Source organism: Bradysia coprophila, assembly GCF_014529535.1.
Source record: "Bradysia coprophila strain Holo2 chromosome IV unlocalized genomic scaffold, BU_Bcop_v1 contig_81, whole genome shotgun sequence".
In the NCBI taxonomy this organism is placed as follows: Eukaryota; Metazoa; Arthropoda; class Insecta; order Diptera; family Sciaridae; genus Bradysia; species Bradysia coprophila.
In genome coordinates this window covers 3424432-3451454 of record NW_023503375.1, presented here as the reverse complement: position 1 = coordinate 3451454, position 27023 = coordinate 3424432, and the positions used below count along the sequence as shown (strand labels likewise).

Sequence of the window (27023 nt, the reverse complement as noted above, 5' to 3'; positions counted from 1 at the left end):
AGAAAATCTGCTCCTATTATCGGTTTGTTCACATCAGCTAGGATAAACTCGTGAGGATAATTCCTCCTTAAACCTAACTCAACTTCAACTACTTTGCTTCCGTACGTATTAATCACCGAACCGTTCGCAGCCGTTAGCTGAAAATCTTTGTTTAATTTGAAAAACTTAACAAAACTTTTCGGAATGACACTTACGTCAGCTCCGGTATCAATTAAAAACAGCAATTTATTCTTATTATCCCTAACAAAAAGGCGGCAAGATTTAAACAACATCCCACTGGTAGCCGCGTCTACAGCAGGACTCTTTAGTTTGGGTTACTCGCTCGGTCTCTTGAAACACTCGTGTCTTGGGATTTATCCACGAATGCGCAAGGCTTAGTACACTTCGTTGCTCTCTTTCCGAACTTAAAATGATCAAAGCAGAATCTACCATTTGGGTTGAACCGTGAACTTCGTGAACGATTTCTGCGATAATTGCTGTTTGAACGAGTGTGATTGTTCGAGCTTTCATTAGAGCAATTTCGAGAACGACTTCTGTTCCTATTGCGAGACCTATCAAACGAAATCTTTTCGATCATCATTTTTAGAGAATTAATTTCGCTTTTTAGCTCATCATAGATTGAAGATGGACCGGCCGGATGATTACTCACAGCAGAGATGTTAGCTGTTTTTATTGCTTCCCACACTTGGTCAGCCAATTTCATCAAGTTACCAATCTCATCGTCCTTTTGAGGAATAAGAGCTACACTGATCGCCTGAGGAAGTCTACCCATCCACAGCTTTTTCAACAACTCATCACCAACCGTACCGCAGTTGCCTGCTAAACGCTTAAGGGTCCTAAAAAACTCAGACGGCTTTTTATCGCCGATCTCTTCATCGGATGTTAACTTCCTTATCCGGCTTTCCAAACTCAATGAATGACGACCAATAAGCTCGTCTTTCAAATTCTTATACAAATCGCTCGCTGGGGGATTCTCTAAAATATCCGATACCGATTCGGCTATGTCTTGAGGCAACGTAGCTACGACGTAATTGTACTTACTAACATCAGATGTGATTTTACCTAACGAGAATTGTGCTTCTGCCTGTATAAACCAAGTACGCGGATTACTTGCCCAAAACGTTGGCAATTTCACTATAAGAGCGTTAATGTCGGTTGGAGTTTTTAACCCTTGATCAGGCTGTGGTTCTGGACCATTTTCACCTTGTAACTCCTTTTCGTCAACCATATTTAATAATTACACCGCGAAGTGTCGAAAAATTAATCGAAAAAATAAATCGCACTCACCCAGTCCGTTCAACAAGACTAATGATCAACTCAAACATGAAAAACTCGACTGGAAACTTTCAGTCGTTTCGGAATATTCTCAAATTAAAATTCCAAGAAAAATCAATTAAATGATCTCGAAAATGAAAGCAAAATGTTCTACGTTAAATGATGATCAAACAAAAGCTAAATTCCGAAACGCTGCCTAACCTTGAGCTAGTTTAGAAATTGATGGGTTTCGTTATATAATGCAAATGAAATGAGAACAATCTGATGAAATGATTTTATCAGTTGATTGTCTTGGGTACGTTGAGTAACTGTTGATTGTTGAATACCAGTGTGGATACCGAACAAAGGAATCGACGCGCCAAAACCAACGGGAATTATGTATTTTCTCGAACAATGTAGATTACGCGCCAAGATCCAGATTTTTCGATCGACAATTCAACGCAAACGATATAATTTCGGTGTGGCAATGAATTTATGACTAAGTCACGTACCTTTTATCCCCACAGGATTTGTACCTGTGGAGATTTCCAACCAACAAAGCCTGGTATTTCCAATGGTCTGCTACCAACGACCTTGACCGTAGAAGTTTTTTGTACCAATGAATTTCGTCCTTCTTGCAGACCAGTTTTACGGACGTGATAATGTTCCGCTAGCACACGCCACAATGCTTAAAATCGACGGCCAGCCAAATACTATGTCTTGTCACATCCACTTTGCTCTGAATGACCTCGACCACGTTGTTTTCTCTCGTGATAGCTCCAAACGATGATTTTATTTCGCGATCAACCAGGATTTAGCTCACGTTAGCTTTAAATCAGAATGGATAATCCTTTCTGCCAAAACTAACGGCCAAATGATGAACGCAGCGTTCGATCAGCCAAAGTTCACGTTTTATTGAAGTTAACGGCCAAATTGCAAATGAAAATGTCTCCGGTCGGCGTCAGCAAAAAATTACTTTTGTTTCACTTTTTCAATATCAATTTCACTCAATGAATTTAATTTAACTTTCTGTGTTCGTCGGGGTCACCAATGTAGAAGTCTCGGACTCCTATCTAATACGTAAAATGAAAGGCCACTGTTCGACTTACTAATTACAATTTATTGAGCTCGTTTAAATGATGCTGACGCTATGGTGGTCGAGTGAATAAAGATCTTCGTCGTAACTCATACGCTCTAGTTATATTACGGTCGGTTAACCGAATATAACGAGAGAGTTCGTACTAAGAGAATGCGATGTTATTTGACATTTCGACACTTGTTACGTAGGGGTAGTGACTCAGTTCACGACCACTACAGATGCAACTAATCCAACAGAGGAAACAACAGAAGATGCAACTAATACAACAGAGGAAACAACTGATCCAACAGAGGAAACAACTGATCCAACAGAGGAAACAGCTGATCCAACAGAGGAAACAACTGATCCAACAGAGGAAACAGCTGATCCAACAGAGGAAACAACTGATCCAACAGAGGAAACAACTGATCCAACAGAGGAAACAACTGATCCAACAAATAAGACAACTGATCCAACAGAGAAAACAACTGATCCAACAGAGGAAACAACTGATCCAACAGAGGAAACAACTGATCCAACAGTTACTGATCCAACAGAAGAAAGTGACACCACAGATGAAACAACTGATCCGGCAGCGGAAGAAACTGATATAACAGAACCAAAAATGTGCAGTTATGAAATAGATTTTAACGATCTAGCTTCCTTAGACGAATTCGAACCATGCGATTATTCGCCAGAGTATGGCCTGCACCTGTTTGGAATAAAGTCTTACGCAGATGTATCACTAGAACCATACAGAAGCGACGAGGTAAATTATTTGAGTAATTTGGGAGTAGGATATTCGTGTTTACGAACAACTCAAAGTTTTAATTTCGACACGAATAGCGAACTTCATTCTGCAATTTATCTGAACGCTAGTAGTGGCGATCTTGTGTCATATGTGGCAATCCAAGCTGCACTGCCAGGTGGCTTTGAGCAAACACTTGCATCGGTACGAGACAGGTGGTCAAATAGCTGGAATGTGATCAATGAACGGATAAGCGTCAGTGATGCAAAGGTAAAAGAGGAATCAAATGGAACTAGTTCACTTAACTGAATTTATTTTCTGCATTGTAGATACAAATCAAAGCAGGTTCACAATCCGCTGATGTTCTCATAGCCATTGAATACATCCGTATTGTGCATCCTTGTACAACAACAACAACGACAATTAATAATTCTACTGGAAACGAAACTGATCCACCAACAGATACTACAACTCGTCCGGCGCGAATTACACCGTATCCACAAAATTCAAACATTATTTGGATTATCCTGTCCTTCTCATTTTTCCTGGCAACAATTGTCGTATCCGTTGCATTATTTTGTCTCATTTATATGTACAAGAGGAGGAATCCGTCGAGAATTTCTATCAAACAGGCGAATGTCTTACCAAGACTTGCAGTAGCTGATAGAAGTGGTGGAGATAGTGTGTAATCGTGGGTATCGGCAACGAAGTGACAAACCAAAATATTTCTAGACATAATAAAAATAAAGAGCTCAAATATTTGAAATTTGAAATTTTCCATGTTATTTTTGTGTATGGTTAAGCTGATGGTATTAGTTTCCGGGATGTATAAAAGAATTCCTTCTGTACGAGGACATTTTGTGTCAGACTTCAATAATGAAACACATTTTTTTTGCGACTGACTATCACCCTATCACAATACGAGACTTTTCGCTAAGCATTTCTGAAAAATCTCGTTTTTTCGGTACTGTATTTTAGAGGGCGAAAAATCAACTGGCGGCGAATTGTTGGACTTGGAAACGATTGTGAAGGACCGTCCGATTGACACATATGGCTATTCATCTGTTATCGATGACGACGACAAAAATAATGACAAGTTTTGGATAATATGGTCCTTCATATAGTAAAATGCATGTTAAAAAATTGAAGTACAAGATTTGAAATTAACAAATTAAAAATACTTTGATGGATGGAAGTAATAGACCCGATTATAATACTGGTCATTATGCTGGCCGTCTGTAGCAGATCAAATAAACCGTTTCACTAATTGTCCGTTGTGATTGTTTTATTCATCTTATTGAAATGTATTGATGACGAGAAGATTTTTTTTGTTCATAATTTCGGATGTGGTAGCGTTTGAAACGATCGTAAGATTTGTCTCTATTGATTTTTTTAGTTAATAAATTCATACCCTTCAACAAACACATAAACATTAATGTTTCGTGTACCAGTCGCGATTTGTGGTTCTATTTGCTTCCATGTTGCTTCACTAGTACTGAAGTGAAAAGGCTTACCGAACACCATCTAAATTCTCAGCAATTTACAATTGATTCAGATGGATGTTAGTACATTCACCCAAACAGGTGTGGCATACAGAAGGACCGGGCAGAAAGATCTCTTGAACATCAACGTCTTATTCCTTTGAGTCAACTTCTTATTGAACAACGGGTACATCACTCTTGCACTCTGTAGCCTCTCATACAATCGCATAGTTTCGCGGGTAGAACCATTAATTACAACTTAACAATTTTAGGTGTATTATGGAACAATTATCCTATTCACAAAATGCTTCTAGGACAGCTCAAAATAATTGGGATTTTTTTTTGAAGTTCCCTGCTTATAACACTCGGTAATTTCGTTTGAAAAATATAAATTTTCAGTCTGTCAGAATGTCTCAAATCGATTAGCAGACTAAGGTCTTATCTTAGAAACGGGCCTATTCGGATTGTTTATCTTCAATACTTTTGCTCTTGTGAGATTCATTTGTGACTATAAGAATGTTCGCAATATATCAGTGCCAGACGCGCATTTTCATAGCAGATGAGACGAAAAATCGCCAATAAGTTCGTAACACTCGGCATTTCTTTCATGACATTAATATTACCTCGATAAAATTGGTTTTGCTCGGTTCATTTACTCTAGCACTTTTTAATTTTTTCATTCTCGAGAATTCTTTAGGCCAAACGTTAAGCTAGAAAACCTTCCATCATTGTCAAAATATCATCCACATTTCAATTGCTTCTTCTACAGTATAAGGCAAAACTTGCCAGAAATTGCACAAAGACAAATTTACATTGTTCGTCGTATAAGCAAAGTGTAAACACATACTGTTTAGGTATCTCTATGGTAAACACTGAAGGTAATGCAAATATCCACAAAAACACACGGAACCCAAGTTTGAGGTGAAGTTAAGTACTGTATATCAATACACATACGTACAATAGGTGTAAATATATGTATTGGGATTACTTTGGGATTACACATGTGCTGACACCTTTGCAAAATCCTATGTCGATAGAACGTCACGTGATCGTGGTTATGCAGCCAAACAAGCTGACGACAAGAAATTTAACCAATACAGGCATTTAATGGATCAATTTATTTTCGTCCCAATTGCATCCGAAACAACAGGCGTCATTGGTAAAACGGGCTTACAATTATTGAAACAAATCGGAAGTAAAATCAAACACGTCACTCACGAACGTCGAGCAACAAGTTATTTGATTCGACGAATTGCTGTTGCCATTCGACGAGGAAACGTTGCCTCGATTCTAGGAACGCTTCCTCCATCAAAGAATCTTGGTGAAATTTTTTATTTATAATTTTTAAGTTGTTGAATTGATTTTGAAAACAATAAATAAAAAATATATGTATTGGCTACCTACTTCAGTGGGTTAAATGACTTAAAACTACCATTTGAATTACGCCTTCTTTATATGCAACTTAGGCTACTTAAGTTTCGGTCCACAATACGGCCATTATCTAACCTCTTCACTTCTTTTAGTAAAACTACCATTACTTCATTAAAAGAAATCACACTTAAGCAGTGTTCGTAATTACACCGCTGTTCGAAAACCACATCGGAACTTGCCTCATCCGTTGTATAAAATATGTCTGGTGACGAAGGAAACTCACCCGAAATATATGTGCATATTAAGCCCGGTGTTTTTAGGTCACCATCACCAAATCAGTGATCATAAAAGTAGTATAAATGTCATCTAATTTTTGTCTCGACATTCATTTCATGGTAGCCTAGGTTAACACAAGATTGGAGAATCTCATTAACTTTTTGATTGCTTAGACGTGAGACTAATACGCCATGTAAAAAGCCACGTCTAGCAATTTTGAGTTCAGTCAAATGAAAGTCCTATTTCGTTTCAGGATGCAGCCACCGAACCAGTTTCAATCACAAACACAGATCAGAAAAATCGCAACATTTTGTTCTTTACATTTATTTAAAATTAAAAACTTTTTCATACAATAATGACCTTCTGTCGAATACATAAGTACATTCATTTATAGATACAAAAAAAAACGAAAAAAAACAATTTGACTACTTCAAAACAAAAGAAAAGTAAAACCCAAACTGTGTACGGAATGACTTATAATAATTATTTAAAGTTAATTAAAAGGGAAACGCAGAACAAAAAACTTTTCACTGAGAGAGAAAAAAAGACGACAAACCATTTATAACGCATCATTATTCGAAAAACCTTCTACGGTGTTTAGGGTTTCACTGCATTGAAATGATTTCCCAAATTTTTCTTTTCTTTTCTAATTTTAATTTAACGGAAAAATGCTTTTGTAATTAAAAGAAAAGGAATTTTTTGTTGTGTTTTTGACTCTTTTTTTGAATGGAAGTACTTATCATTCAAAATTAAAGGGGTTGGTGGTGGTGGTTGGTTGGTTGTGTAAGGGAATATATAATGTTGAAAGAAAGAAAAATTTAAATTATAAAAATTAATTAATTTTTTTATTTAATTAATTATTTCCTACGATCTAAAAACAGGTACAGGTACATTACCACCTGACCAAAAAGTGTCACAAAATTTAAAAACAACTTTTCATCTCATTTTTTTTTAATTATTTTTTTTTTATTATTTCTTATTTGTTTGCTTTGATGTCTGTGTGTCTCTTATTAAGAGAATTTTTATTTAAATTTATTTAATTTCACTTAAAATAGGTCTCCAAGTAGAAACACGATTTTTTTTTTACTTTTCAATTTTTCTCACTTCGTTTACGGGAAGGAAAAAATGCTCGATACAAAGAAAAAGGATTTTTAATTTTTTTCCGTTTGTTTCTTTATTTATTTACTTTTTGTATTTTTGTTTGTCCATTTATTATAATTCATAATCAATTAATGTAATTAAATTTATAAATCCTTATAATGAGGTAGGGTCTTACTTTCAGAATGAATATTCAAGGACATTCTTCTTCTTCTTGTTGTTAGTCGGTTCTGTATTGGAATTTTCTTTTTCAAATTTTAATTTTTCTTCTTTTTAATAAAAAAAACAAAATTTTGGCAAAAAAAAAAAATACAGTTTAACGTCAGAGTAAAAAAGAGATGCGAAATATTGTCGGTTTTTCCATTCTTTGTTATTATTATTTATAACTTTCATTGTCCTTCTCAAAAGCAAGGCCCAGACACTTCCAAAAATATAAATAAATAAATGTCATTCATTCATTTCAGTTGTAACCTTTTTCCCATATTCAAATTCTTGGGTGGGGTGAAGGGAGAATGTTTGTGTGTGTGTGTGTAAAGTAAGAAGAAATTTAAAAAAAAATTAATAATTATTGGATGCTTTGTATGTATGCATGCGGGCGGGTTTTTTTTGTTGTTGGTTCAGGAGAAGAAAAAAAAAACTTATTAGATCAAAAGTTGTAATTACTTTTGCCCGAATGTTTAATCGCTTTCATCTTCTGAAGCATCTTCGTCTTCGGATTCAGCCTTCTTTTTACTCTTCTTGACAGCCGGTTTCTTTGCTCCCTTTGTTCGCTTACGACCAGTGGCTGCCTCTTTGGATCCACCATTTGCTTCGAATTCTTTTATCAGCTTTGTGTATCGGTCTTTAGCTTCGGCGGCTTTTTGATCCCACTCCTGACAAAATCGAAAAACAAAAACAAAAATTATTAGAAATGTCATCTCTCGTTTGAATAGTGTGAACTTACGCTCTTGTCCTTAAGTGCACGCCATAATTCACCACCACGTTTAGCGATTTCTGTGACTTTAATGCCTGGATTCTCCTTCTTGATTTGTTCACGATGATCGTTCAACCAGATCATGTAAGCAGATAGAGGACGCTTTGGTTTTTCTGCCATTTCGATAAGTTTTCTGGAAGGGAAACAATGAAAATTCGAATTTATTAAAATGGAACTGAGGCAAGAGAAAATGGATGTTGAAAATATTGAGTACAGCGACTATAACAACGAATGGAATTCAGAGAGACAAGCATTACTTGAGAGCGCGTCAATCTTAAATTAAAAAAAAAAATCTTTAAAATGGACGTTGAATCCCATGAATCATTTATAATTCATAATTCTGTTGACAACCACAATTCGTAGACGGAAAACCAAACTCCCAAACAAAAATGTGGACCAAAAATGCTAAATGAACATCCATATTAAAATGAGTGCGGTTAACAGTCATAATCGATTATCATGAAACAGATTACATTCCAGTAATTTAAGCCAGGAAATGGTTCAACGTACGGTTAACGTCTTTTTATTCTCTTTACATGGACAGAAAATTTGAATCAGCATTCGTTAGAGTATATTGCATCGAAAGTTGGAAGTTATGTGAACTTTCCATAACATTTTTTGCTGCTTCTTTCGTTTGGTAACAAAAATGGCCAATTTAATAAATTCAACCATTTAACCAAACAGCGACACGGAGTCGTTGAATATTATAACAAACGAAAAAACAAAAAAAATGGAAAGACAAAAAAGAATTAATTTTCGTTTGAATTTCAGTGCTCATTTCATATTGATTTTTCTATAAACATATTCCTTCCATAACGAAAAATATGAACCAGCAATATACTGTGTAACCGAATATACACCACATCGAATATAATACAAAAACCGACTCGGTATATCTTTCTGCCATGTAGACGGTGTGAATCGTATAACGAATATTATACTGGGGGATTTGCTGTGTTTGTTCATACAAAATGGTTTTACGCTCGTATTATATACACACGATATGCTGTGCTGGTTCGGTTTTTTTTTTCTTCTTCCATACTCTTGTATGAGCTAGGTATACACACCGTTTCATTTTATATGGGCATTATGAACCGTAGACGATATTTTGTATGGTGAATAAAATGGCCGTTACAAAACGACGCAGGGAAAAATGATTTTTTAATGAAATTGAACACGAATTTGTACATTTCGATGGGATTTTTCCGTAAACCGACTGTACAAATTGGTTCGAATGCGTCGTTCCTGGTAATTGATGGCATTAACAATGGGACCGATAAATTATCGATTCAAATATTAGTCGGAACAAAGTTGAAAAGCGCGCCATTTAACCGACCGAACCGAGTGCACAAAACGATGGAATTAATAATTTTATATTATTTCGTTAGGCGTCCACGAAATGGATTGAAAATGATTGAAATTGGAAATGAAATGTAAATTTATGGATTTATTTCCGACAAAACACTATTTCCAGCCAGTCGGCCGTTAAAATGCTGCTGTGTGCTTGGCTTGAGAATTTTTATTTTTCAAATTCATTTTAAACGGAGTCAAAATACCAAGAAATTATTAAACCGAGAAACCGAAAACAAAAATTATTTACCAGAAATGTGTCAAGCACTGCACAAAATGAATTTCGTTAGAAAAATTTGTTCACTCAAATTAAAAAAACAAAAATTTACAAAATTTCCAGAACCAAAAATTCAATGCAAAAATGTAAACACAACTGTACCAGTTCAAAGTCAAGACAGAAATGTAATTATTGATACGATGATGAAGGGGATATTATTCCGAATATGTGTGTATGGCAATAAACACTACTGTACCTAACGAACGATGGTTTATTCCTTTCATACAATATACTATACACACAATATAAACCGAAGCCAAAAAATGTTTTCCCATCAACGTTGTGTATACCAGAAGGCTGAAATGATACGCACACAAGCACGTAAGCCCATTAGTTTACCCACCGAACAAAAAAAAAATGTTGCTTATGAAACGTTGAACATTTTCTGTCGTTTTATATTGCCATGGTGTGTAATATTGAAGAGATAAAAGCGAAGTTGATGGAATAACGAAAATTGTATACGCAGAAAGCAGGCATCCACCAAGTATGTTCGTTTATCGTTTTTGAGGGCTGACGATTGTATTAGTGAAATCGTACATGCAGCTTTACGTAATTTTGTTGGTGTAACAATTTTTTTTTTTGGGAGAGCCAATAACGGTAGAAAATATTAATGTAGTTCGGTTGAAATTTTGTTATAGAAAATTTTGTGGACATGTTTGGTGTGTCGATTATAGTTTATTTTGGGTAGAGAGATATATATTCGATGGCTTTTTATCACTTCGGACTGAAAATACATTCAAAAACAAAAATGTAGTCGAATGTGGCTATGTTGAATCGATAGCATTTTATCAATGATTTATTAATACGTTTTCAAAATGACGTTCAACCGCATTTTTCAGCCTCTAATGTCATGCTTGGTGGTATTATATTTAAGAGCCAAACATTATAATGACAGGGTCTCTGTATATTCGTTTCGGATTTTCAAATTCAAATTATCAACAGACGCCCGACCTTTTAAATTCCAAGCCAACATTTGAGTTAATTAGTTTGCCAATATAATGACGGGTGCCCAGGTATCTTCATTTAGGGACTGGCTTCATTATGATGTCAAAATATGCCCGGTAAACCAGTAAGTTCAAACTCTGATAACGTATTGTAAGCTATTGTAAGCAAACCGAGTGTCAAGAATTTACCGCCAAAGTTTCAATTTTTAAACATAAAATTGGAAGCATCGTGTCGCCGAATCTAACTTTTAATCATTTTCCAATAATTTGGATAAGGTCGTTCAAGCTTAAGCAACACGAAACGTCACTAAACTGTCAGTAAAAATTCATTCATAAACTGGAACTCTTAGGGTGTTGTAAACAAACAACAAAAATAAAAATTTCAAACATCGAAAAATGCGCTTGGCCTCGTATGAACGATGGCGTTGAAAATTTCTACCAAACACACACACATCCAAATATAACCGAAAATATTTTCTCTCGCAAGCATATTTTTAACACGTAGACCCAAGCTCTTATCGACGCTTATGTGTGTGTGTATATCGCGCACAACCACAATGGCGACAAAATAATCTGTTTGATAGTATTTCGACTTGCCAAGTTCCAAAGAGTAAAAATTTCATTAAAATCGTCCATTTTGGCGCGAAATAGCAATAAAAAAATTAAATTACACTAGACGCCCGGAACCTAGTATGCAGTTTTGTTGAGAAAATTAAAAGAAAATTTTCGTCGAAAACCGTTTTGCGCTACGCCCAACCAAAACTTAGAAATTTAATTTTAAATTTTCCTCCATACAAATCGTTCAAGTGATGCTTGGTACAAGCCATTTTTTTCACTTTGTGACCGATGAAAATTGAAATTCATCAAAATTACGTCGCAATTATCTCGAAAATTGCAAAAACGACTAAATCCAATTGATAGAAATCGGAATCAAACTAATTTTTCAAATAAACCACAACCGAAAGCAAAATGATTTCGCCCATATGATAGTTGAAAATTTTCAATAGAATGGTTCAAAGTGGACTGAATCGATGTGGTGCGGAACCCACGCCAAGTAAAAACCAAAAAATTTGTAAAGTACGGCCGCAAAATACGATTTAAATTAACAAAAAAGTACTTGAAATATGCATAAATAGATTGTAGAATACGAGATTTGACTCACCTGAAGAAATTTGATGTGAAATTAGACAATGAAAATTCACAATAAAATACTACCCAGTATTACTGCCCACAAAGAACTCAATGAACGCTACTTCACAAGAACACACGAACGAATGATTGAAAATTTTTATTCGGTAAAACGAATGTAGTACCGGCGTACAGACAAAAACGATTTTGCAAAGAAAGAAACACGAAAGAGAGGACCGTATGGTAGCGACGATTTGTCGTTGGTGCGAATGAAATTCCACACATGCATCTCTTTCGTTTTCTTGTTTTATGAATGCTGTTTGACGTGGATTTCACGTCGAATAGTAGGGATAGAGCTGCGTGCGACATCTGTTAGCGGACATATGAAGCGGAAAAATATATGAAATATATGAAAATTTGAATTGAAATATTTCTTCAACAAAAATAAAGTGTCGAATTTATGATATTCTAGAAGTTGTGCCTGAGGACCCAACAAATGTTTCCAGAGTCTAACCAGGGGATGTCATTTTATTTTCTTTAAAATATTTTCTCGAAATATTTTCTTCGCTGGTATGTTGGTAGTAGCTAAGGCTTGGGTGACCCAGTGCGACATCTCGGTGCCAACATTTACGCATATTTTCCATGAGCTTTGCTGGATTTTCACAAAACTTTCGATTTAAATTTTACCGCGAGTTGTTATTGGTGACCAGATATGCCAGCTGGGGTCCAATTCAATTAATATAACGTAAGTAGAGAGTCTTCACAGAGAACTAGAGGTTTGCAAACATGCATTTTTCACCGTTAACAGTTATATGCCCTAATCAAAGGATCCTTGTGAAACGAAAAATGAAACTTTGATTTCTTTTTGCGATTTGCCAGTACAAACTAGAGAAAGTAGACACACACGGGTATGGTCATATCATACACAGTTTGGATGGAATGCAATTTGATGCTAAAATACCTGTTGGCAAAACCATTTCTCTTGGGAAAATTTAATTTCATGCTCGCTGTTACTAAAAATGTACTTTTTCATTCAGGCGGACCAAAAGCGTCATATTCTCTCTCCAGATAGATCACCAAAACAACAATTTTTTCTATCACTTTTTCGTTCCCAATTAAGTTAACTTCATTTAGGAATTTGTTAATAGTATTTTACATTACTAGGGATAAAAAGATGAAAAGTAGAGTTTTCGTGTGAATTTTGTTGATCCGAGGCGAAGCCGAGGTCAATAAACACACGAAAATGAGTCTTCATTTTTATACAGAGTTATGTAATGGATTTTGCATGCTGAGGGCTTCGAAAGTAGTGCTTGAAACATGAAAAGTACGGTTTTCGACGCATGTAGCAGGTAAATATCTATTGTTTCTATACGAAATACAACATAAACGTTGAAACAATTTCGAAACAGTGATCACCAGTAAACAAAATATTCAATTCAAGTTTGTTGTTATGGTCCGCTCCATCCTCGGACGCTTTCACCACCTGGGTCAAAAACTCAGCTTTCTGTTCCTTGTAACATAATATACCTTCCCAACAGTATATCTTGCGAAAAACGAAGTCTTATGGCTTAAAAAAAATCAATTCACGCCGTAAGTGTGCCTAAAATTTGAATTTTAAGTGAACGATTCGAAGAAAAAGTGAACCAAAAAATACATTTCAACGCTTCATTAGAGAACGTTAGCTAAACGGCCGCTAACGCTAATTTCCAACGCTAAATCCCCCGCTAACGCTAAAATCAACGGTAATGCCCAGTCAATAAATGGTATCATTGTGAATGCATACATATGGACGACGCAATTTCGGTGTGTCTCGGTGTCGGTGTGTTTCTCGGTGTAACACATGGATTGTCGAGTTATGATTCACTTCAGGTTATACTCTTCAATGAGTATATAGAAGAGAAACGGGCAAGACAGGTAAAAAACACACCGAGTCGACCCTGATGAGTTCCCCAATGTGTTTGTCTTCACTTTACATTTCACTGGAATTGTAAAGATGAACTCCGAAGTTTTTGAATTTAGCGGAACAAGACGGTACCCTAGGGATAAACGAGACTCGGACGACTTTTTGTTTTTGTTTAATTTGCTCTTGCGTTTTTACACGGATTTGACTGTACTTGGACTTAGAATATGGCTCTTCTGTCGTGGTTTTTATTGTTCTTTTTAGCTCGGTTGAAGTCTTGAATATGGTAAAAAACTGACGCTGAGACTGTGAGTGAACGAGATTTCTTTTCTTACACAGATAATCCGTAGACGCTCTAAACCCCTATGCGTCTTTCTTAATACGACAGGTAAAAAATTCCATTCTCATTGCGAGATGTATCAGATCAGAGCATTGTTTTAACTGTATTTCTATATACAGATGTGGTCTACCTCTATGGATGTAGTATTGGGTTCAGGAGTGAATGTATTAAGAGGTAGAAAAGACGAGAAGAAGACGATTACTTCATGGATCGGCGAGTTGTGATTCACTTCAGGTTATACTCTTCAATGAGTATATAGAAGAGAAACGGGCAAGACAGGTTTAGTCCCAAACACACCGAGTCCCAAACACACCTGAATTAATTTTGTGATTATTACTCCCACAATGTGATCGGATTAACATTTTATCAATGGAATTAGTAGATCTGACTTATAGGAAGCCAGCGGTATTAAGTTGGAAACGTTTTTTATTCTCTTTTTAATGTTACAAATTGTATCCTCCACACGACGAACATGCAGTTGGAAAATGTCATTCGTAAAACGTTTTATTGCAATCAAAAGTGAATAAAACTTTTCCAGATTAATACCACTGGCTTCCTACAAGTCAATCTACTAATTGCATTGATAAAATATTGATCCGATCACATTGTGGAAGTAATAATCACAAAATTAATTTCATGTGTTTAAATTGCAGGTTAACCACGTGTTTGTTGTGTAGTTGAGGATGTTTGTCGTCGAACAGCACATTGTAAAGTTTATAGAATTTTTCCAGCACAGTGTCGCTGCCTTCCTGCAAATTAGATCTACGGATTGCAGTAATAAAATATTGATCCGGATGACCTTTTAAAATAATAAATGAAAATAAACCGAAAATTGCGTCGTCCATGTGTATGCATTCACAATGGTGCCATTTATTGACAGGGCATTACCGTTGATTTTAGCGATAGCGGGGGATTTAGCGTTGGAAATTAGCGTTAGCGGCCGTTTAGCTAACGTTCTCTATTGTATGAAAATGACGCTACGTTAGAAAGACCTCCGCACTTTCCATTTTGCATTTCGACCGCACTTAAGCCGTGAATTGTTTTATGAGACGCATCAGACTACTTTTTCTCAATTTCTCAATTTTTCAATTTCTAGTGAAATATCACTATAGCTTTGAACTTCGCCAAAAGAAACCTCCAAAATGAGAAGAATCGCCAATAAAAATCGGCAAGAAAATTTTTCTTGACGATACTTCTCATTTTGGCGATTTTTATTGGCGTTTTTTCACAATGGTGATATTTTTGTGACACCACTGAACTTTCTTCTTACGAAATGTAAAGACGTGCGATCCTAGTAACTTTTTCCTTCTAAAAATGTAATGCAGTCCTATAGGGACTTTATCATTCTCAAAAATGTATGGTATGGGCGGTTTATTTAACAAAACAACAAAAATGACGGATCGCTAAGAAAAATCGCCAAAAAAGATACGAATCGCCAAAGAAATCGAGGATTTTTTTGCGATACTTGACGGGTATATTTTTAAACTTCTATTTTCACCAGAGTTTGGCCGAATAAAGAGGTTCAAATTGGTTGTTATCATTGCACATGTTTATACAGTAAAGACGTCAATTTATTAAAATAGAATCTCTATGACAGTGGTTCTTTAGTTCAAATTGGTTGTTATCATTGCACATGTTTATACAGTAAAGACGTCAATTTATTAAAATAGAATCTCTATGACAGTGGTTCTTTAGTTCATACAAACCTTTCACTATATTTGACTCGAGAAGATACCTGGAAATGCTACTATCATTGACAGATAACGAGTTTCCAAGGGATACAACGTAACTCATTCATTCAAAATTCAAAGTTGGTGTACTTACGTCTAGAATAACCAACTTAACACGAAGAAAAACTGGACATGTGTTATGTCATTGCGGCTGCGTTCCTTGCTGCTGTCATCTTCAGTCGGCGAAATTAATGACAATGTCGTGTCCAAATAATAACAAACCCATAGCGATTGACTTGTTTTCAAAATATTTTTCCTCAAGAACCTCAAGAACGAAAAGTTCTTAACATTCATTTGCTTAGCAAAGTGTTGATATCTCGAACGACGACGACATTCAGATAATTAAATCAACGTCCAAGTAAGTACTCGATGTTGTCCAAATGATTTTCGGTTAGCGCCAGATAAATCCGCGCATTTATTTAAAATAATATGATGTTGCTCCTTACGTTGGTTAGGAAGGAACGAAGAAGTATGTCCTGCCTATTCAATCAATTTATTTTCAAAAATATTATTCTCTGGAGAAAAATCGATGTTAATTTATCTAACCTTTAACAGACGGAAGTTACCGTGTCCCACATATTTTCAACAGACTTTGATTCAAAATCTTTCACTTCAAGGGTTTTGTCATACATTCTGTTGTAATAAGACGGTCTTATCAAGACCATATTCGCTTGAGTTTATTTCTTATAATTGTCCTAGGTGACGATAATAGATGATAATAAATGCATTCTACTTTACTGTACAGTGTTACAGCGAGACCATGTTCGTGAGGTCAACCATTTGTACTCTGTACCATTGTGCATCCATTGCTACCAAATACAACACAAATCTTGCGGCTCTGTATCCACGATTCAATCGTATTAACGATATTCACTTAAAGTCCTACAAAGTATACCAGGAAGCACCGGACTGGAGACCATTCGAAAAGAATTTTTACAGGCCGCCTGACAACATTCATCCGAAGGAAGACATCGACAGATTTATTAGCAAACACAAAATCACTGTCAACGGACCGGCACCAACTCCAATACTTTCATTCGACGAGTATTGCTTCCCAGACTACGTACAAAATGAATTAAAGGGCAAGGACTTTACGACACCCACACCGATCCAGTCACAATGTTGGCCCATTGCGTTGAGTGGACAAAATTTAGTTGGTGTGGCGCAAACAGGCAGTGGCAAGACATTGGGATACATTTTACCGGCCATTGTTCACGTAAAAAACCAGGAAGCATTGCAAAAGAGAGAAGGTCCCATTGCACTGGTTCTAGCTCCAACTAGAGAACTGGCACAACAGATCCAACAAGTCGCAAATGAATTTGGCACACCGTCCAATGTTCGAAACGCCTGTTTGTATGGTGGTTCCGACAAACGTCCACAAGTTCATGCGCTGCAGCAAGGAAGGTACGACACGTAATTGTTTTACATAAAATTATCCCTTAACCAACCAACCAAAAACGGATTTTTTTTGCAGTGAAATTGTCATTGCTACTCCTGGACGGCTGATCGATTTCCTCGACTCTGGAATGACGAATCTTAACCGATGCACATACTTAGTATTGGACGAAGCGGATCGTATGCTTGACATGGGATTCGAACCACAAATACGAAATATTTTAGAGAGAATTCGTCCAGACCGACAGACTCTGATGTGGTCAGCGACCTGGTAAGTTTTTTTGTTGAAAACTTCTTGAAGGGAACGATTAACCCAACTTCCAATTTTAGGCCCAAAGATGTTCGTATCCTCGCTGAAGATTTCCTCGGTTCGTTTACACAAATTAATGTGGGATCCATGGAGCTATGCGCTAATCACAACATCAAACAAGTGGTTCAAGTATGCGATGAAGCCAAAAAACGATTTGAACTTCAAGCTCTCATCCAAAACATCCACGGGCAAGATGGACAGCCAAGAAAGATTTTAGTGTTTGCCGAAACGAAACAAGGTGTCGATTACATTGGAAAGTACATCAAGAGTTGTGGTATTAAATGTTCTGTCTTACATGGCGACAAGTCTCAAAAGGAACGAGAGCATATATTGAATGGATTCCGCAGTGGGATCGTAAACATTGTAGTTGTAAGTTGCCACGCAACCCGATTGTCGCTCTGTCCATTTTTCATCATAATTTAATTCCGATGGACATAGGCTACAGATATGGCTGCCCGGGGCTTAGATGTCGCTGGAATCAACTGTGTGATAAACTTCGATTATCCAAGTACATCGGAAGCCTATATTCATCGAATAGGTCGTACCGGTCGTGGTGGTGCACCTGGAACCGCGCACACATTCTTTACCGAAAACGATGCTGAAAGGGCAAGAGATTTGGTTGCTGTGCTTCGGGAAGCAAAGCAGGAGGTGCCCGATGGTTTAATGGAAATAGCCAATAGTTGTAGCCCTGTACGAAAGAGAAAATTATTTTACGGAAATCCATTCAGCATGGGAAATCAAAAGTTGAAGCATGGTGGTGGACATAACAACTCCAAGAAACAGCGTCGGTGAACAACCAAAGAACTACCGCTTCGGATGTGGATTGTGGAGTAAGACGTCTCGACGATGATGATGACGACTTATCCATATTGATTTATACCTAGGTGAGATGTGATCAGCAATTGTTTTCGCAAAAAAATATCATGAAGGCAAAGGCTTGTGTTGGTTGATTTAACAAGGCTGGTAGATTGAAATATGATTTCGAATATGACACGTTCGTGGTAAAAATAAATTTTTCGAAAACGTATAAGTCACAGTCTTAAATCTATCGTTTTTAACCTCTTGAGACTTAGTTTTTATTTTTACCAGGGTAGTACCGTCGTGAATTCAATTATGGGGCGGTGAAGCAATTATTTTTCCGTTCAGTAAACAGTCAGTAAACAGACACCAAATATCACAGCTGATGCTTCAACATATTCCGTAGATTTCGCTCTACGTCGACGTAACGTAAATAGAAGTGTTCAATTTTCGTCGCTCTTGACTTGTGGACTTGATTTTATCATAAGAAAGGAACACGCAAAGAACTTAGTGACACTTTTCTGGCCGAGACATTCGTCAAATCTATTTTTTTGTGCTCATTTTTGTGCAAATGTAAAAAAAGGTGGAAGCCAACATGACCAACATTTTTCTGCCTATTTGCACAAAAATGAGCCATCATACGTTTATGCGTTGCTTCATGGTAAAAAACATAGCTAACGCCGACCCGTACGAAACACCTATTCGTATCAAAAGCCTTTACTGTGAAACTCTTCTCACGAGTCGGTCATCCGATTTCCATAAACTTTTTTTTTGTCGATCGGTATTGTAAATACCTTTTATTTGACGTATCAGTTACAAGTGTAACGTTTGAATGTCCGGAGATATCTTCGAAAAACCGTAAAGCACTTATTGGGCCACAGCTCGGGAAGGGTCGATCCAAAATCACTCATCTTCGAACTTAGCCTGTCTTTTGACATTACCAAACGGGAAAAAAAAGAATTTTCAAAATCGGATGCGTTTTACTCAAGTTATCGTGCAGACGGACAGACGGACAGACGGACATCTTTTTTTTCACTGATTTGGCATATCTAGACAACCACAATAGGTTTCCCCTTACTCAGGGAGTCCAATTCGACGTGTTACGGACGTATGCGTAAACGCATAAGACCCCAGTACTTCGTACGGGTCTAAAAAAGATTTTAAGATTATCACGTCCAAATAGTCGTAATCGCGACGATTTTTTTTTTGCGACATATCACGGCCCTACATTGGTGAAGGGTCACGGTAAGTCCCAAAAATTTGAAAAAATATCACTTTGCTCCTATTACTCCGCCTAAGTATTTTATTCGTAATCTGGGCGTCCATACGAGTTCAACGAGCTATCACTCGTTAAAATTGGAGATATTAATTTCAAAATTTGGAAATTTGTTTGAAAATATGAATAAACGGATTTTCATACGTTTTGAAATTGATGGATTTTACCAACCTTTGTCAGTTTGTCCCTTTGTTACCCGAAACTTTTGAATTACTCGATGGATTTGGCTGAAATTTTCTAAGTTCTAAGAAACTACTTTGACGAATTTTTCATAAAAGTCAATATTTCAGGAGCTACACACGCGGAATTTTGAAAACCGACACATTTTCTGTTTTGTCTTTTACTGGTTTGTTGTGAATTTTGCATGTACGAAGAAATCAGATACTCAAGTAAAACACATAAACAGAAAATGTGTCGGTTTTCGAAATTCCGCGAGTGTATGAGCGTTTTAAGCTATTGAGTTATGTGGATCCATAACTCGAAAAATATGGCAGAAGATAGTTCGGCTGAAAGGCAACAATAGCTGACACCTATTTCCTAGGGGGAAATTACTCGGGTAATTGATTACACACCATCGAGGAAATTGCCGGAGCATCCGGTAATTAATAGGAATTGAAGGAAATACTAGAAATTGAAGGAATTACAATTAATTGACTAGAAATACGATAAATTGGACGTAAATGAAAGGAAATACGGATAAGTACGATGAATGAAAGAACTAATCGAATGCAAAAAAAACTTGCAGGTTTCCGGTCTTGGCTATTCGGTTTGTAAAATACAGTTCATTCGCTGATTGGTTCCTTTCATGTACTTTCAATTTCTCGTATTTCCGGTCAATTCCTAAAATACCTTGTAATTTAATCAATTCCTTCAATTTCTAGTATTTCCTTCAATTCCTATTAATTACCGGATACATCGGCAACTACAAAACTGCAGTAGTCCGTGCAGTCTTTAAATTTGAAGGAAATCTTAGAAAATTATCGAAATAAAGAAAAGTAAAGGAAATCTTTAGACAATTTTTTCTATAAAGTAGACAATGAATTGGACAGTAACAGAAAATATCGTGGAATTATTAGAAAGGAATTAGAAATTGATTTTCCACTCTTTCGGCCAGTGATTTCCCCTCGCCTATTTCAGAGTTTTTCCCAAAGGTCACCCATTTGGGAGCTATGACCGTTTAAATTGACTTTTAGCTGATTTTAAGAGGTGGATGCAATAGTACGGGTCTGCAAAGCCCTATGAATGGAGATTTTATCGAAAAGATGATGGAACACTTACAAAAGAACTGATATCGTCTAAAAACCACTTACAGTGGAAGTGTGACGCAAGTCCCTTAATCCACTGACAAATGAACTGATATCTGTGGGTCTGACAGCTTCGACGCACAGAAACAAATGAGTCACAAATGGCAGATGATGAGGTTAGTGTAAACAACTGACATGTACGTTTCGTGTATCTCGAGCAATGTTTGTAAGAAAAGTGTAAATTTTTAGTTTTTTTTTTCTGTTCAGCTAAAAAGTGGTTATGGTCTCAGTTTCTATGCAGTTTTTCGTGTTTAATGAAAAGGAGAGATGGCATTTACCTCGATCTTTGATGCCACCGCACTGATTAGGTTATATATAGCAACACCTACATATGCCTTGAGTAAAGCACGCCGTGTTAAACCTGCTCATTATAATTTTAGTCGACGGCAAGGCATATACATGGACCGTTTTGTAAAACACAAGTAATATAAATAAAATAGCCTCAATACGAACAACACACACTCTACGGATAATAGCGGCAGAGTCAAAATGACCCAAAATTGTATCGGCTAAATTTGAAGTTTTTGGACAAAATGATGTATGGACGCCTTGTTCATTATCAAAAATAAGGGACACCTTCCATACATCACTTTTCGATTGGACCACGGGAACGACATGGAACCACTTGCAAAAATCAAGCAAAATTTCGACTTTGCCGCTATTCACGGGAACCACCCGGAACTACTTGCAAAAATCAAGCAAAATTTCGACTCTGCCGCTATTATCCGTAGAGTGTGTGTTGTTTGTATTGAGGCTATTTAATATAAATCATAGTCAACCAAAAGGGTGTCATTAGCATCGAACTATTGTGTTATGCCGCGCGTCTGAATGGCATTACCTCCAGACTATACGTACCTCGGTCGATGGGTGGTTCAATCAAACAATTACTTCGTGTCTCGAAGCAGCGTTCAGTGAAATTTTGCCTTTGTCAACCACAACTGTACAGAAAAGAAACCGAATGAATAATTTTCATTTTTTTTTTATTCAACTGAAATGGAATCATATAACATCGAATTTAACTTGTTTAATTGTCGTGGTAAAGTCCTACATACTGGAAAAATGTGTAGTCTGCAATGAGAATGAGTTTGTGTAGCTTTGAAATGTCCTCAGTGTTTAAAGTATCCACCTGTAACTGAAGGTACAATAAATGTTATTTTTATTGTTGTTTTCAATCTCCTATAAAGCACTTCTACAATAAACACAATGAATCCAGCAAGCCATCCATAGAAGATAAATGTGGGAAATGATACTTCTTCGCTGTTGTTGACGGATTGATTACTTAGATGTTCTCGATTTTTTCTCAAAATTCTTTTTTCTTTCTTTTGATATTCTCTGCGTAGCCATAGGTTGTAAAGTCCTGCACTGTTAAACCGGTGAATAATCTCATTTAATCGTTCGAAGTACAGAAACCGTTTATGGATAACAAGGGCCATAAGAAATTTCGTAATCACAACGTTAGGGCGATGATAGCCGTAGATATTCAATTTTTTTTGAGTTCTCAACAGAATATTTGCAGTTTCTAAATTAAGGAAAACTGACATCGTTCGATCATAAAGTTCAATGTAATCAGGGATAACATCCTCCAACACAACAACTCTTTTGTCCCAATCTTTATATGAGGTGTGACTTGAAAACACTTCCACAATTTCCTCCTTCCAAGGTTCACTGTACACAGCAATCGGATAGGGGGAGCTGTAAATAGCATCCACAGTATCGATTTGAGGTTGAGCTTTGGGACGCATGAAATGACTTTGTAATGTTGAAAGAACTCCATTGACGACAACGAATCCGACGAACGTTAAAGGAACAATGAGAAAAAATTCGGCTCTGAATAATTGCTGGTATTTTATGTCGCCGTTATCATTCAACAAAAGATTGAACACGTCAGCCACACTTTGTAATACTGAAAATCTCCGCTGTTTGTTGTACCGAATGGCGATTAGAACCACAATTGATGCAATAGTTGATAGAAGAAAATAAATAACAAGGATGCCGGAGAGTCCATTTGCTATGTATGCCGTAAAATCTGAATACGGCAGTGTTTCCGGTACTAGAATTACATATTCAACAATTTGCAATGGATAAACCAATACGTCTTCATCCTCATCTTCTAGAACGTATACGTCATCCATAATATCAATTCCATTCCTGAAAGACTCTCTAAAGGTTCTGTATTCTTCCTCTATTTCTTTATAACTGGCATTCATAAGGGCAAATACAGTCATCCAGAAGTGTCCTTCAGTGTCATTCTTGATACGACCTCCGTATCCCAACTCACGTTGATAGAAATTGGCGTTGTTGTTTTGAAAATAATCATCAAATCTCTCACTATTGGTCACATTCAGAACATCAGCTGTTCGAAAAGGATGAAAAGTAAAGATGTTAAGTAAACTGCAGTTGTAATGTGTCAGACATTGTGAGTCTTCATCACCATCATCATCATAACCACCACCACCACCACCATCATCATAACCACCACCACCACCACCATCATCATCATCATCATCATCATCACCACCACCATTGGAGGATGGATATATTGCAGCAAAAGCATTTGTAATTCTGTGTTTAACGCACCATTCAAATAACTCGCTCAAATCTTCAATGGAAGAATTCTGCGTAAAGAAAATGCCAACTTTCATTTGTTTCTGAAGATGTTGAACTGATTTGATTGCATCCAGTAAGTTGGAGTTGTGCTCAAATTCAGATGTCTCAGATGCAACAATCATGAAGCCATTGTTGCTGTATATTTCGTCAACATCTTCAAATTCAATAACATCGTCAGTTATTTGTCGAACATATACAGTTTGAGGTACGTTGTCGTTCATACTAATGAATCGGTCGGCGTCTATGCTCGAGTCCAGCAAAAAGAAATAATGATCGAAGTGGAAATAGTCAGTTAGTTGTTGGATTAACTTCATTTCTTGATATTCAGCATAATTTACGGAGAGTAGTAAACTTAGAATTATTGCGATTTCCATCGTTAGCCTATATGAACAGTTCTGTATGAACAGAAGAATCAAATCAACTGAAAGCAATGCTCATTCAATTTCATGTTCTGAGAGGTCGGGTGAAAGTGAATTAACGTTATTTAATTACTGTCATAATTGTTGTTCGTTATTTATAAGTGTGTATATTCTACTCATTTAAAATTACTATTATCAAACATTGCAACATTCATGTTGTTTATACTTTATTGCATGGGACAAGGGTCGATATGTAGCATTTATGGCATATTATGCATGAATTGGCCTAATTCATGTGGTAGCAGTACAATTGAAGGTTTCTACTTTCATTTTGCTTATGATTCACTAGAAATGTACATGACAAAGAATATGGATAGCTTTCTTACTAAGAAGTTCTTAGGTTTGATTGTATCTGTGCCACTATCCGCCATGGCTTGATGAGATTTTGGCTGCAGTTCGAAACAGTGGCAGCAATTCGCTTCATCCATCTAGAGGTCGTCCTTCCGTGATTTTTTTTTATTTTAATGATGAAAACGCAAGCTGAGCGGGAAGAGTCTCAAGGGAGTTCGACATGGAAGCAATAAATTTAAATTTTGAATCAGGAATTGTTTTATCACTAGAAGCCCGCCCCACATTTTGCAACGTGTTGCATACAACATTTTCTGCGACCAGGTGGGAAAAGTGAACTTTTGAAATGCAAACTTACCACAAATTTATTATCAATAAAATTGATAAATTTTCCAGTTACTTTAATCATAGAAGCCCGGGTCGGTTCTCTATATTTTTACGTTTCACTAGTGACGAAAAGTATAGCCAACAGCAGTGAACCATGAGGAATGAGAAAGTTTACTTTTCGCAGCGCCGTTGCAGAATAGTTATTTATACAACCGAGTGATACATGCTTTTTTAGGCACCAGATGTGCCGTAGGTCGAGTGTGACAATACACATAGTGTGCCTAAAAAAGAATTTATCATCGAGTTGTATACAACGTTTTTCGCAATAAAGGCAATGGAAAGTCCTACTTTTCGTCAATTGTTGCGAAAAATGTTTAATTTTTCAGCCGTGGGGTGGTATTCTCATCTGAACATTTAAAACAAAGCTAATAAAGTAATGAACAACTTACGTATTCAGCACATGCCTCATTATGATAATATATTCGCAGCTATGCACTCGTGGAATTTGGATCCAGTTAGCCTGCCCTTATATTACATTAACTTTTAATAATTCAAATTTTACAATTATATCGTCGGGAGGTATAAAACTGACACAGAAAAACTAACAATGTCACGCACAAACTAAACAGAATTTAGTATGAAGAATTTTAATGAATTAGACATCAATTATTACATCGAGGCATCGAGCTTAAAACGTTATGCAGATCTTTTCAATTACGCATTATACATAAAAACGAACGAAGAAGAAAAAATCGATAGGCAAGGGCTCGTACTTCCACTTATCCCACTTATCCTTAAAAGTCATCAAATATACCCCACAGAATAATAATATTTTTTGCAACCTAGTGATAAATGTGATAAATCTATGAATGTGCCGCAAGCCGAGTGTGAAAATACAAATCGTGTGCCAAGAAATCATTTATCATCGAGTTGCATACAACGTTTTTCGACGTTTGCCTCGAACTTTGATGCCACTGCACTGATTATATGGCAACAGATACCTTGGATAAAGCACGCCGTGTTAAATCAGTACATTATAACTTTAGTGGACGGCAAGGCATATTACATGGTCGACGGGTTGTTCAATCTATCAATTGATTCATGTCTTCAGCGTTCAGTTAAATTTTATCTTTGTCAACCACAACTGTACAGAAAAGAAACCGAATGTTGAATAAATATTTTGTATTCAACTGAAATGGAATCATATAACATCGAATTTAACTTGTTTAATTGTCGTGGTAAAGTCCTACATACTGGAAAAATGTGTAGTCTGCAATGAGAATGAGTTTGTGTAGCTTTGAAATGTCCTCAGTGTTTAAAGTATCCACCTGTAACTGAAGGTACAATAAATGTTATTTTTATTGTTGTTTTCAATCTCCTATAAAGCACTTCTACAATAAACACAATGGATCCAGCAAGCCATCCATAGAAGATAAATGTGGGAAATGATACTTCTTCGCCATTGTTGTCGGATTGATTCGTTAAACGTTCCCGATTTCTTTTCAAAATTCTTTTTTCTCGCTTTTGATATTCTCTGCGTAGCCACAGGTCGTAAAGTCCTGCACTGTTTAACCGGTGACTAATCTCATTTAACCGTTCGAAGAACAGAAACCGTTTATGGACGACATACGCCATTAGAAATTTCGTAATCACAACGTTAGGACGATGATAGCCGTAGATATTCAAACGTTTTTGAGCTCTCAACAGAATATTTGCAATTTCTAAATTAATGAAAATTGACATCGTTCGATCATAAAGTTCAATGTAATCAGGGATCGCATCATCCATCACAACAACTCTTTTATCCCAATCTTTATATGAGGTGTGACTTGAAAACACTTCCACAATTTCCTCCTTCCAAGGTTCACTGTACACAGCAATCGGATAGGGGGAGCTGTAAATAGCATCCACAGTATCGATTTGAGGTTGAGCTTTGGGACGCATGAAATGACTTTGTAATGTTGAAAGAACTCCATTGACGACAACGAATCCGACGAACGTTAAAGGAACAATGAGAAAAGATTCGGCTCTGAATAATTGTTGGTATTTTATGTCGCCGTTATCATTCAACAAAAGATTGAACACGTCAGCCGCACTTTGTAATACTGAAAATCTCCGCTGTTTGTTGTACCGAATGGCGATTAGAACCACAATTGATGCAATAGTTGATAGAAGAAAATAAATAACAAGGATGCCGGAGAGTCCATTTGCTATGTATGCCGTAAAATCTGAATACGGCAGCGCTTCCGGTACTAGAATTACATATTCAACTATTTGCGTCGGATAAACCAATATGTCTTCATCTTCATCTTCTAGAACATATATATCATCGATAATATCAATTCCATTCC

At 36.5% G+C, this 27023-nt stretch overlaps 2 protein-coding genes across 7 annotated transcripts; one reads left to right on the top strand and one right to left on the bottom strand.

Moving 5' to 3' along the window:
- Positions 1-641: 641 nt before the first annotated feature.
- On the top strand, positions 642-18621 carry LOC119072476 (ATP-dependent RNA helicase p62-like). 5 transcript variants are annotated; one of them, XM_037177705.1, is made up of 6 exons: positions 642-706; positions 16470-16479; positions 16847-17352; positions 17423-17614; positions 17674-18022; positions 18092-18616. In XM_037177705.1, the coding sequence occupies exons 1-6, from the start codon at positions 657-659 to the stop codon at positions 18443-18445; spliced, it is 1461 nt and encodes a 486-aa protein (XP_037033600.1). In that variant the 5' UTR covers positions 642-656; the 3' UTR covers positions 18446-18616. The 5 variants fall into 5 exon arrangements, with proteins under 5 accessions (XP_037033600.1, XP_037033601.1, XP_037033599.1 ...); XM_037177706.1 differs by lacking the exon at positions 16470-16479 and adding an exon at positions 3092-3101; XM_037177704.1 differs by lacking the exons at positions 642-706; positions 16470-16479 and adding an exon at positions 9575-9578 and having other exon boundaries at positions 16694-17352; positions 18092-18621.
- Positions 7527-12167, bottom strand: LOC119072483 (high mobility group protein D-like). Of its 2 annotated transcripts, none has more exons than XM_037177715.1 (3): positions 12013-12167; positions 8250-8412; positions 7527-8178 (listed from the first exon to the last, which is right to left on the bottom strand). In XM_037177715.1, exons 2-3 carry the CDS (start codon positions 8397-8399, stop codon positions 7984-7986), a joined length of 345 nt encoding a protein of 114 aa, XP_037033610.1. In that variant the 5' UTR covers positions 8400-8412; positions 12013-12167; the 3' UTR covers positions 7527-7983. The 2 variants fall into 2 exon arrangements, with proteins under 2 accessions (XP_037033610.1, XP_037033611.1); XM_037177716.1 differs by lacking the exon at positions 12013-12167 and adding an exon at positions 9880-10026.
- Positions 18622-27023: the final 8402 nt, after the last annotated feature.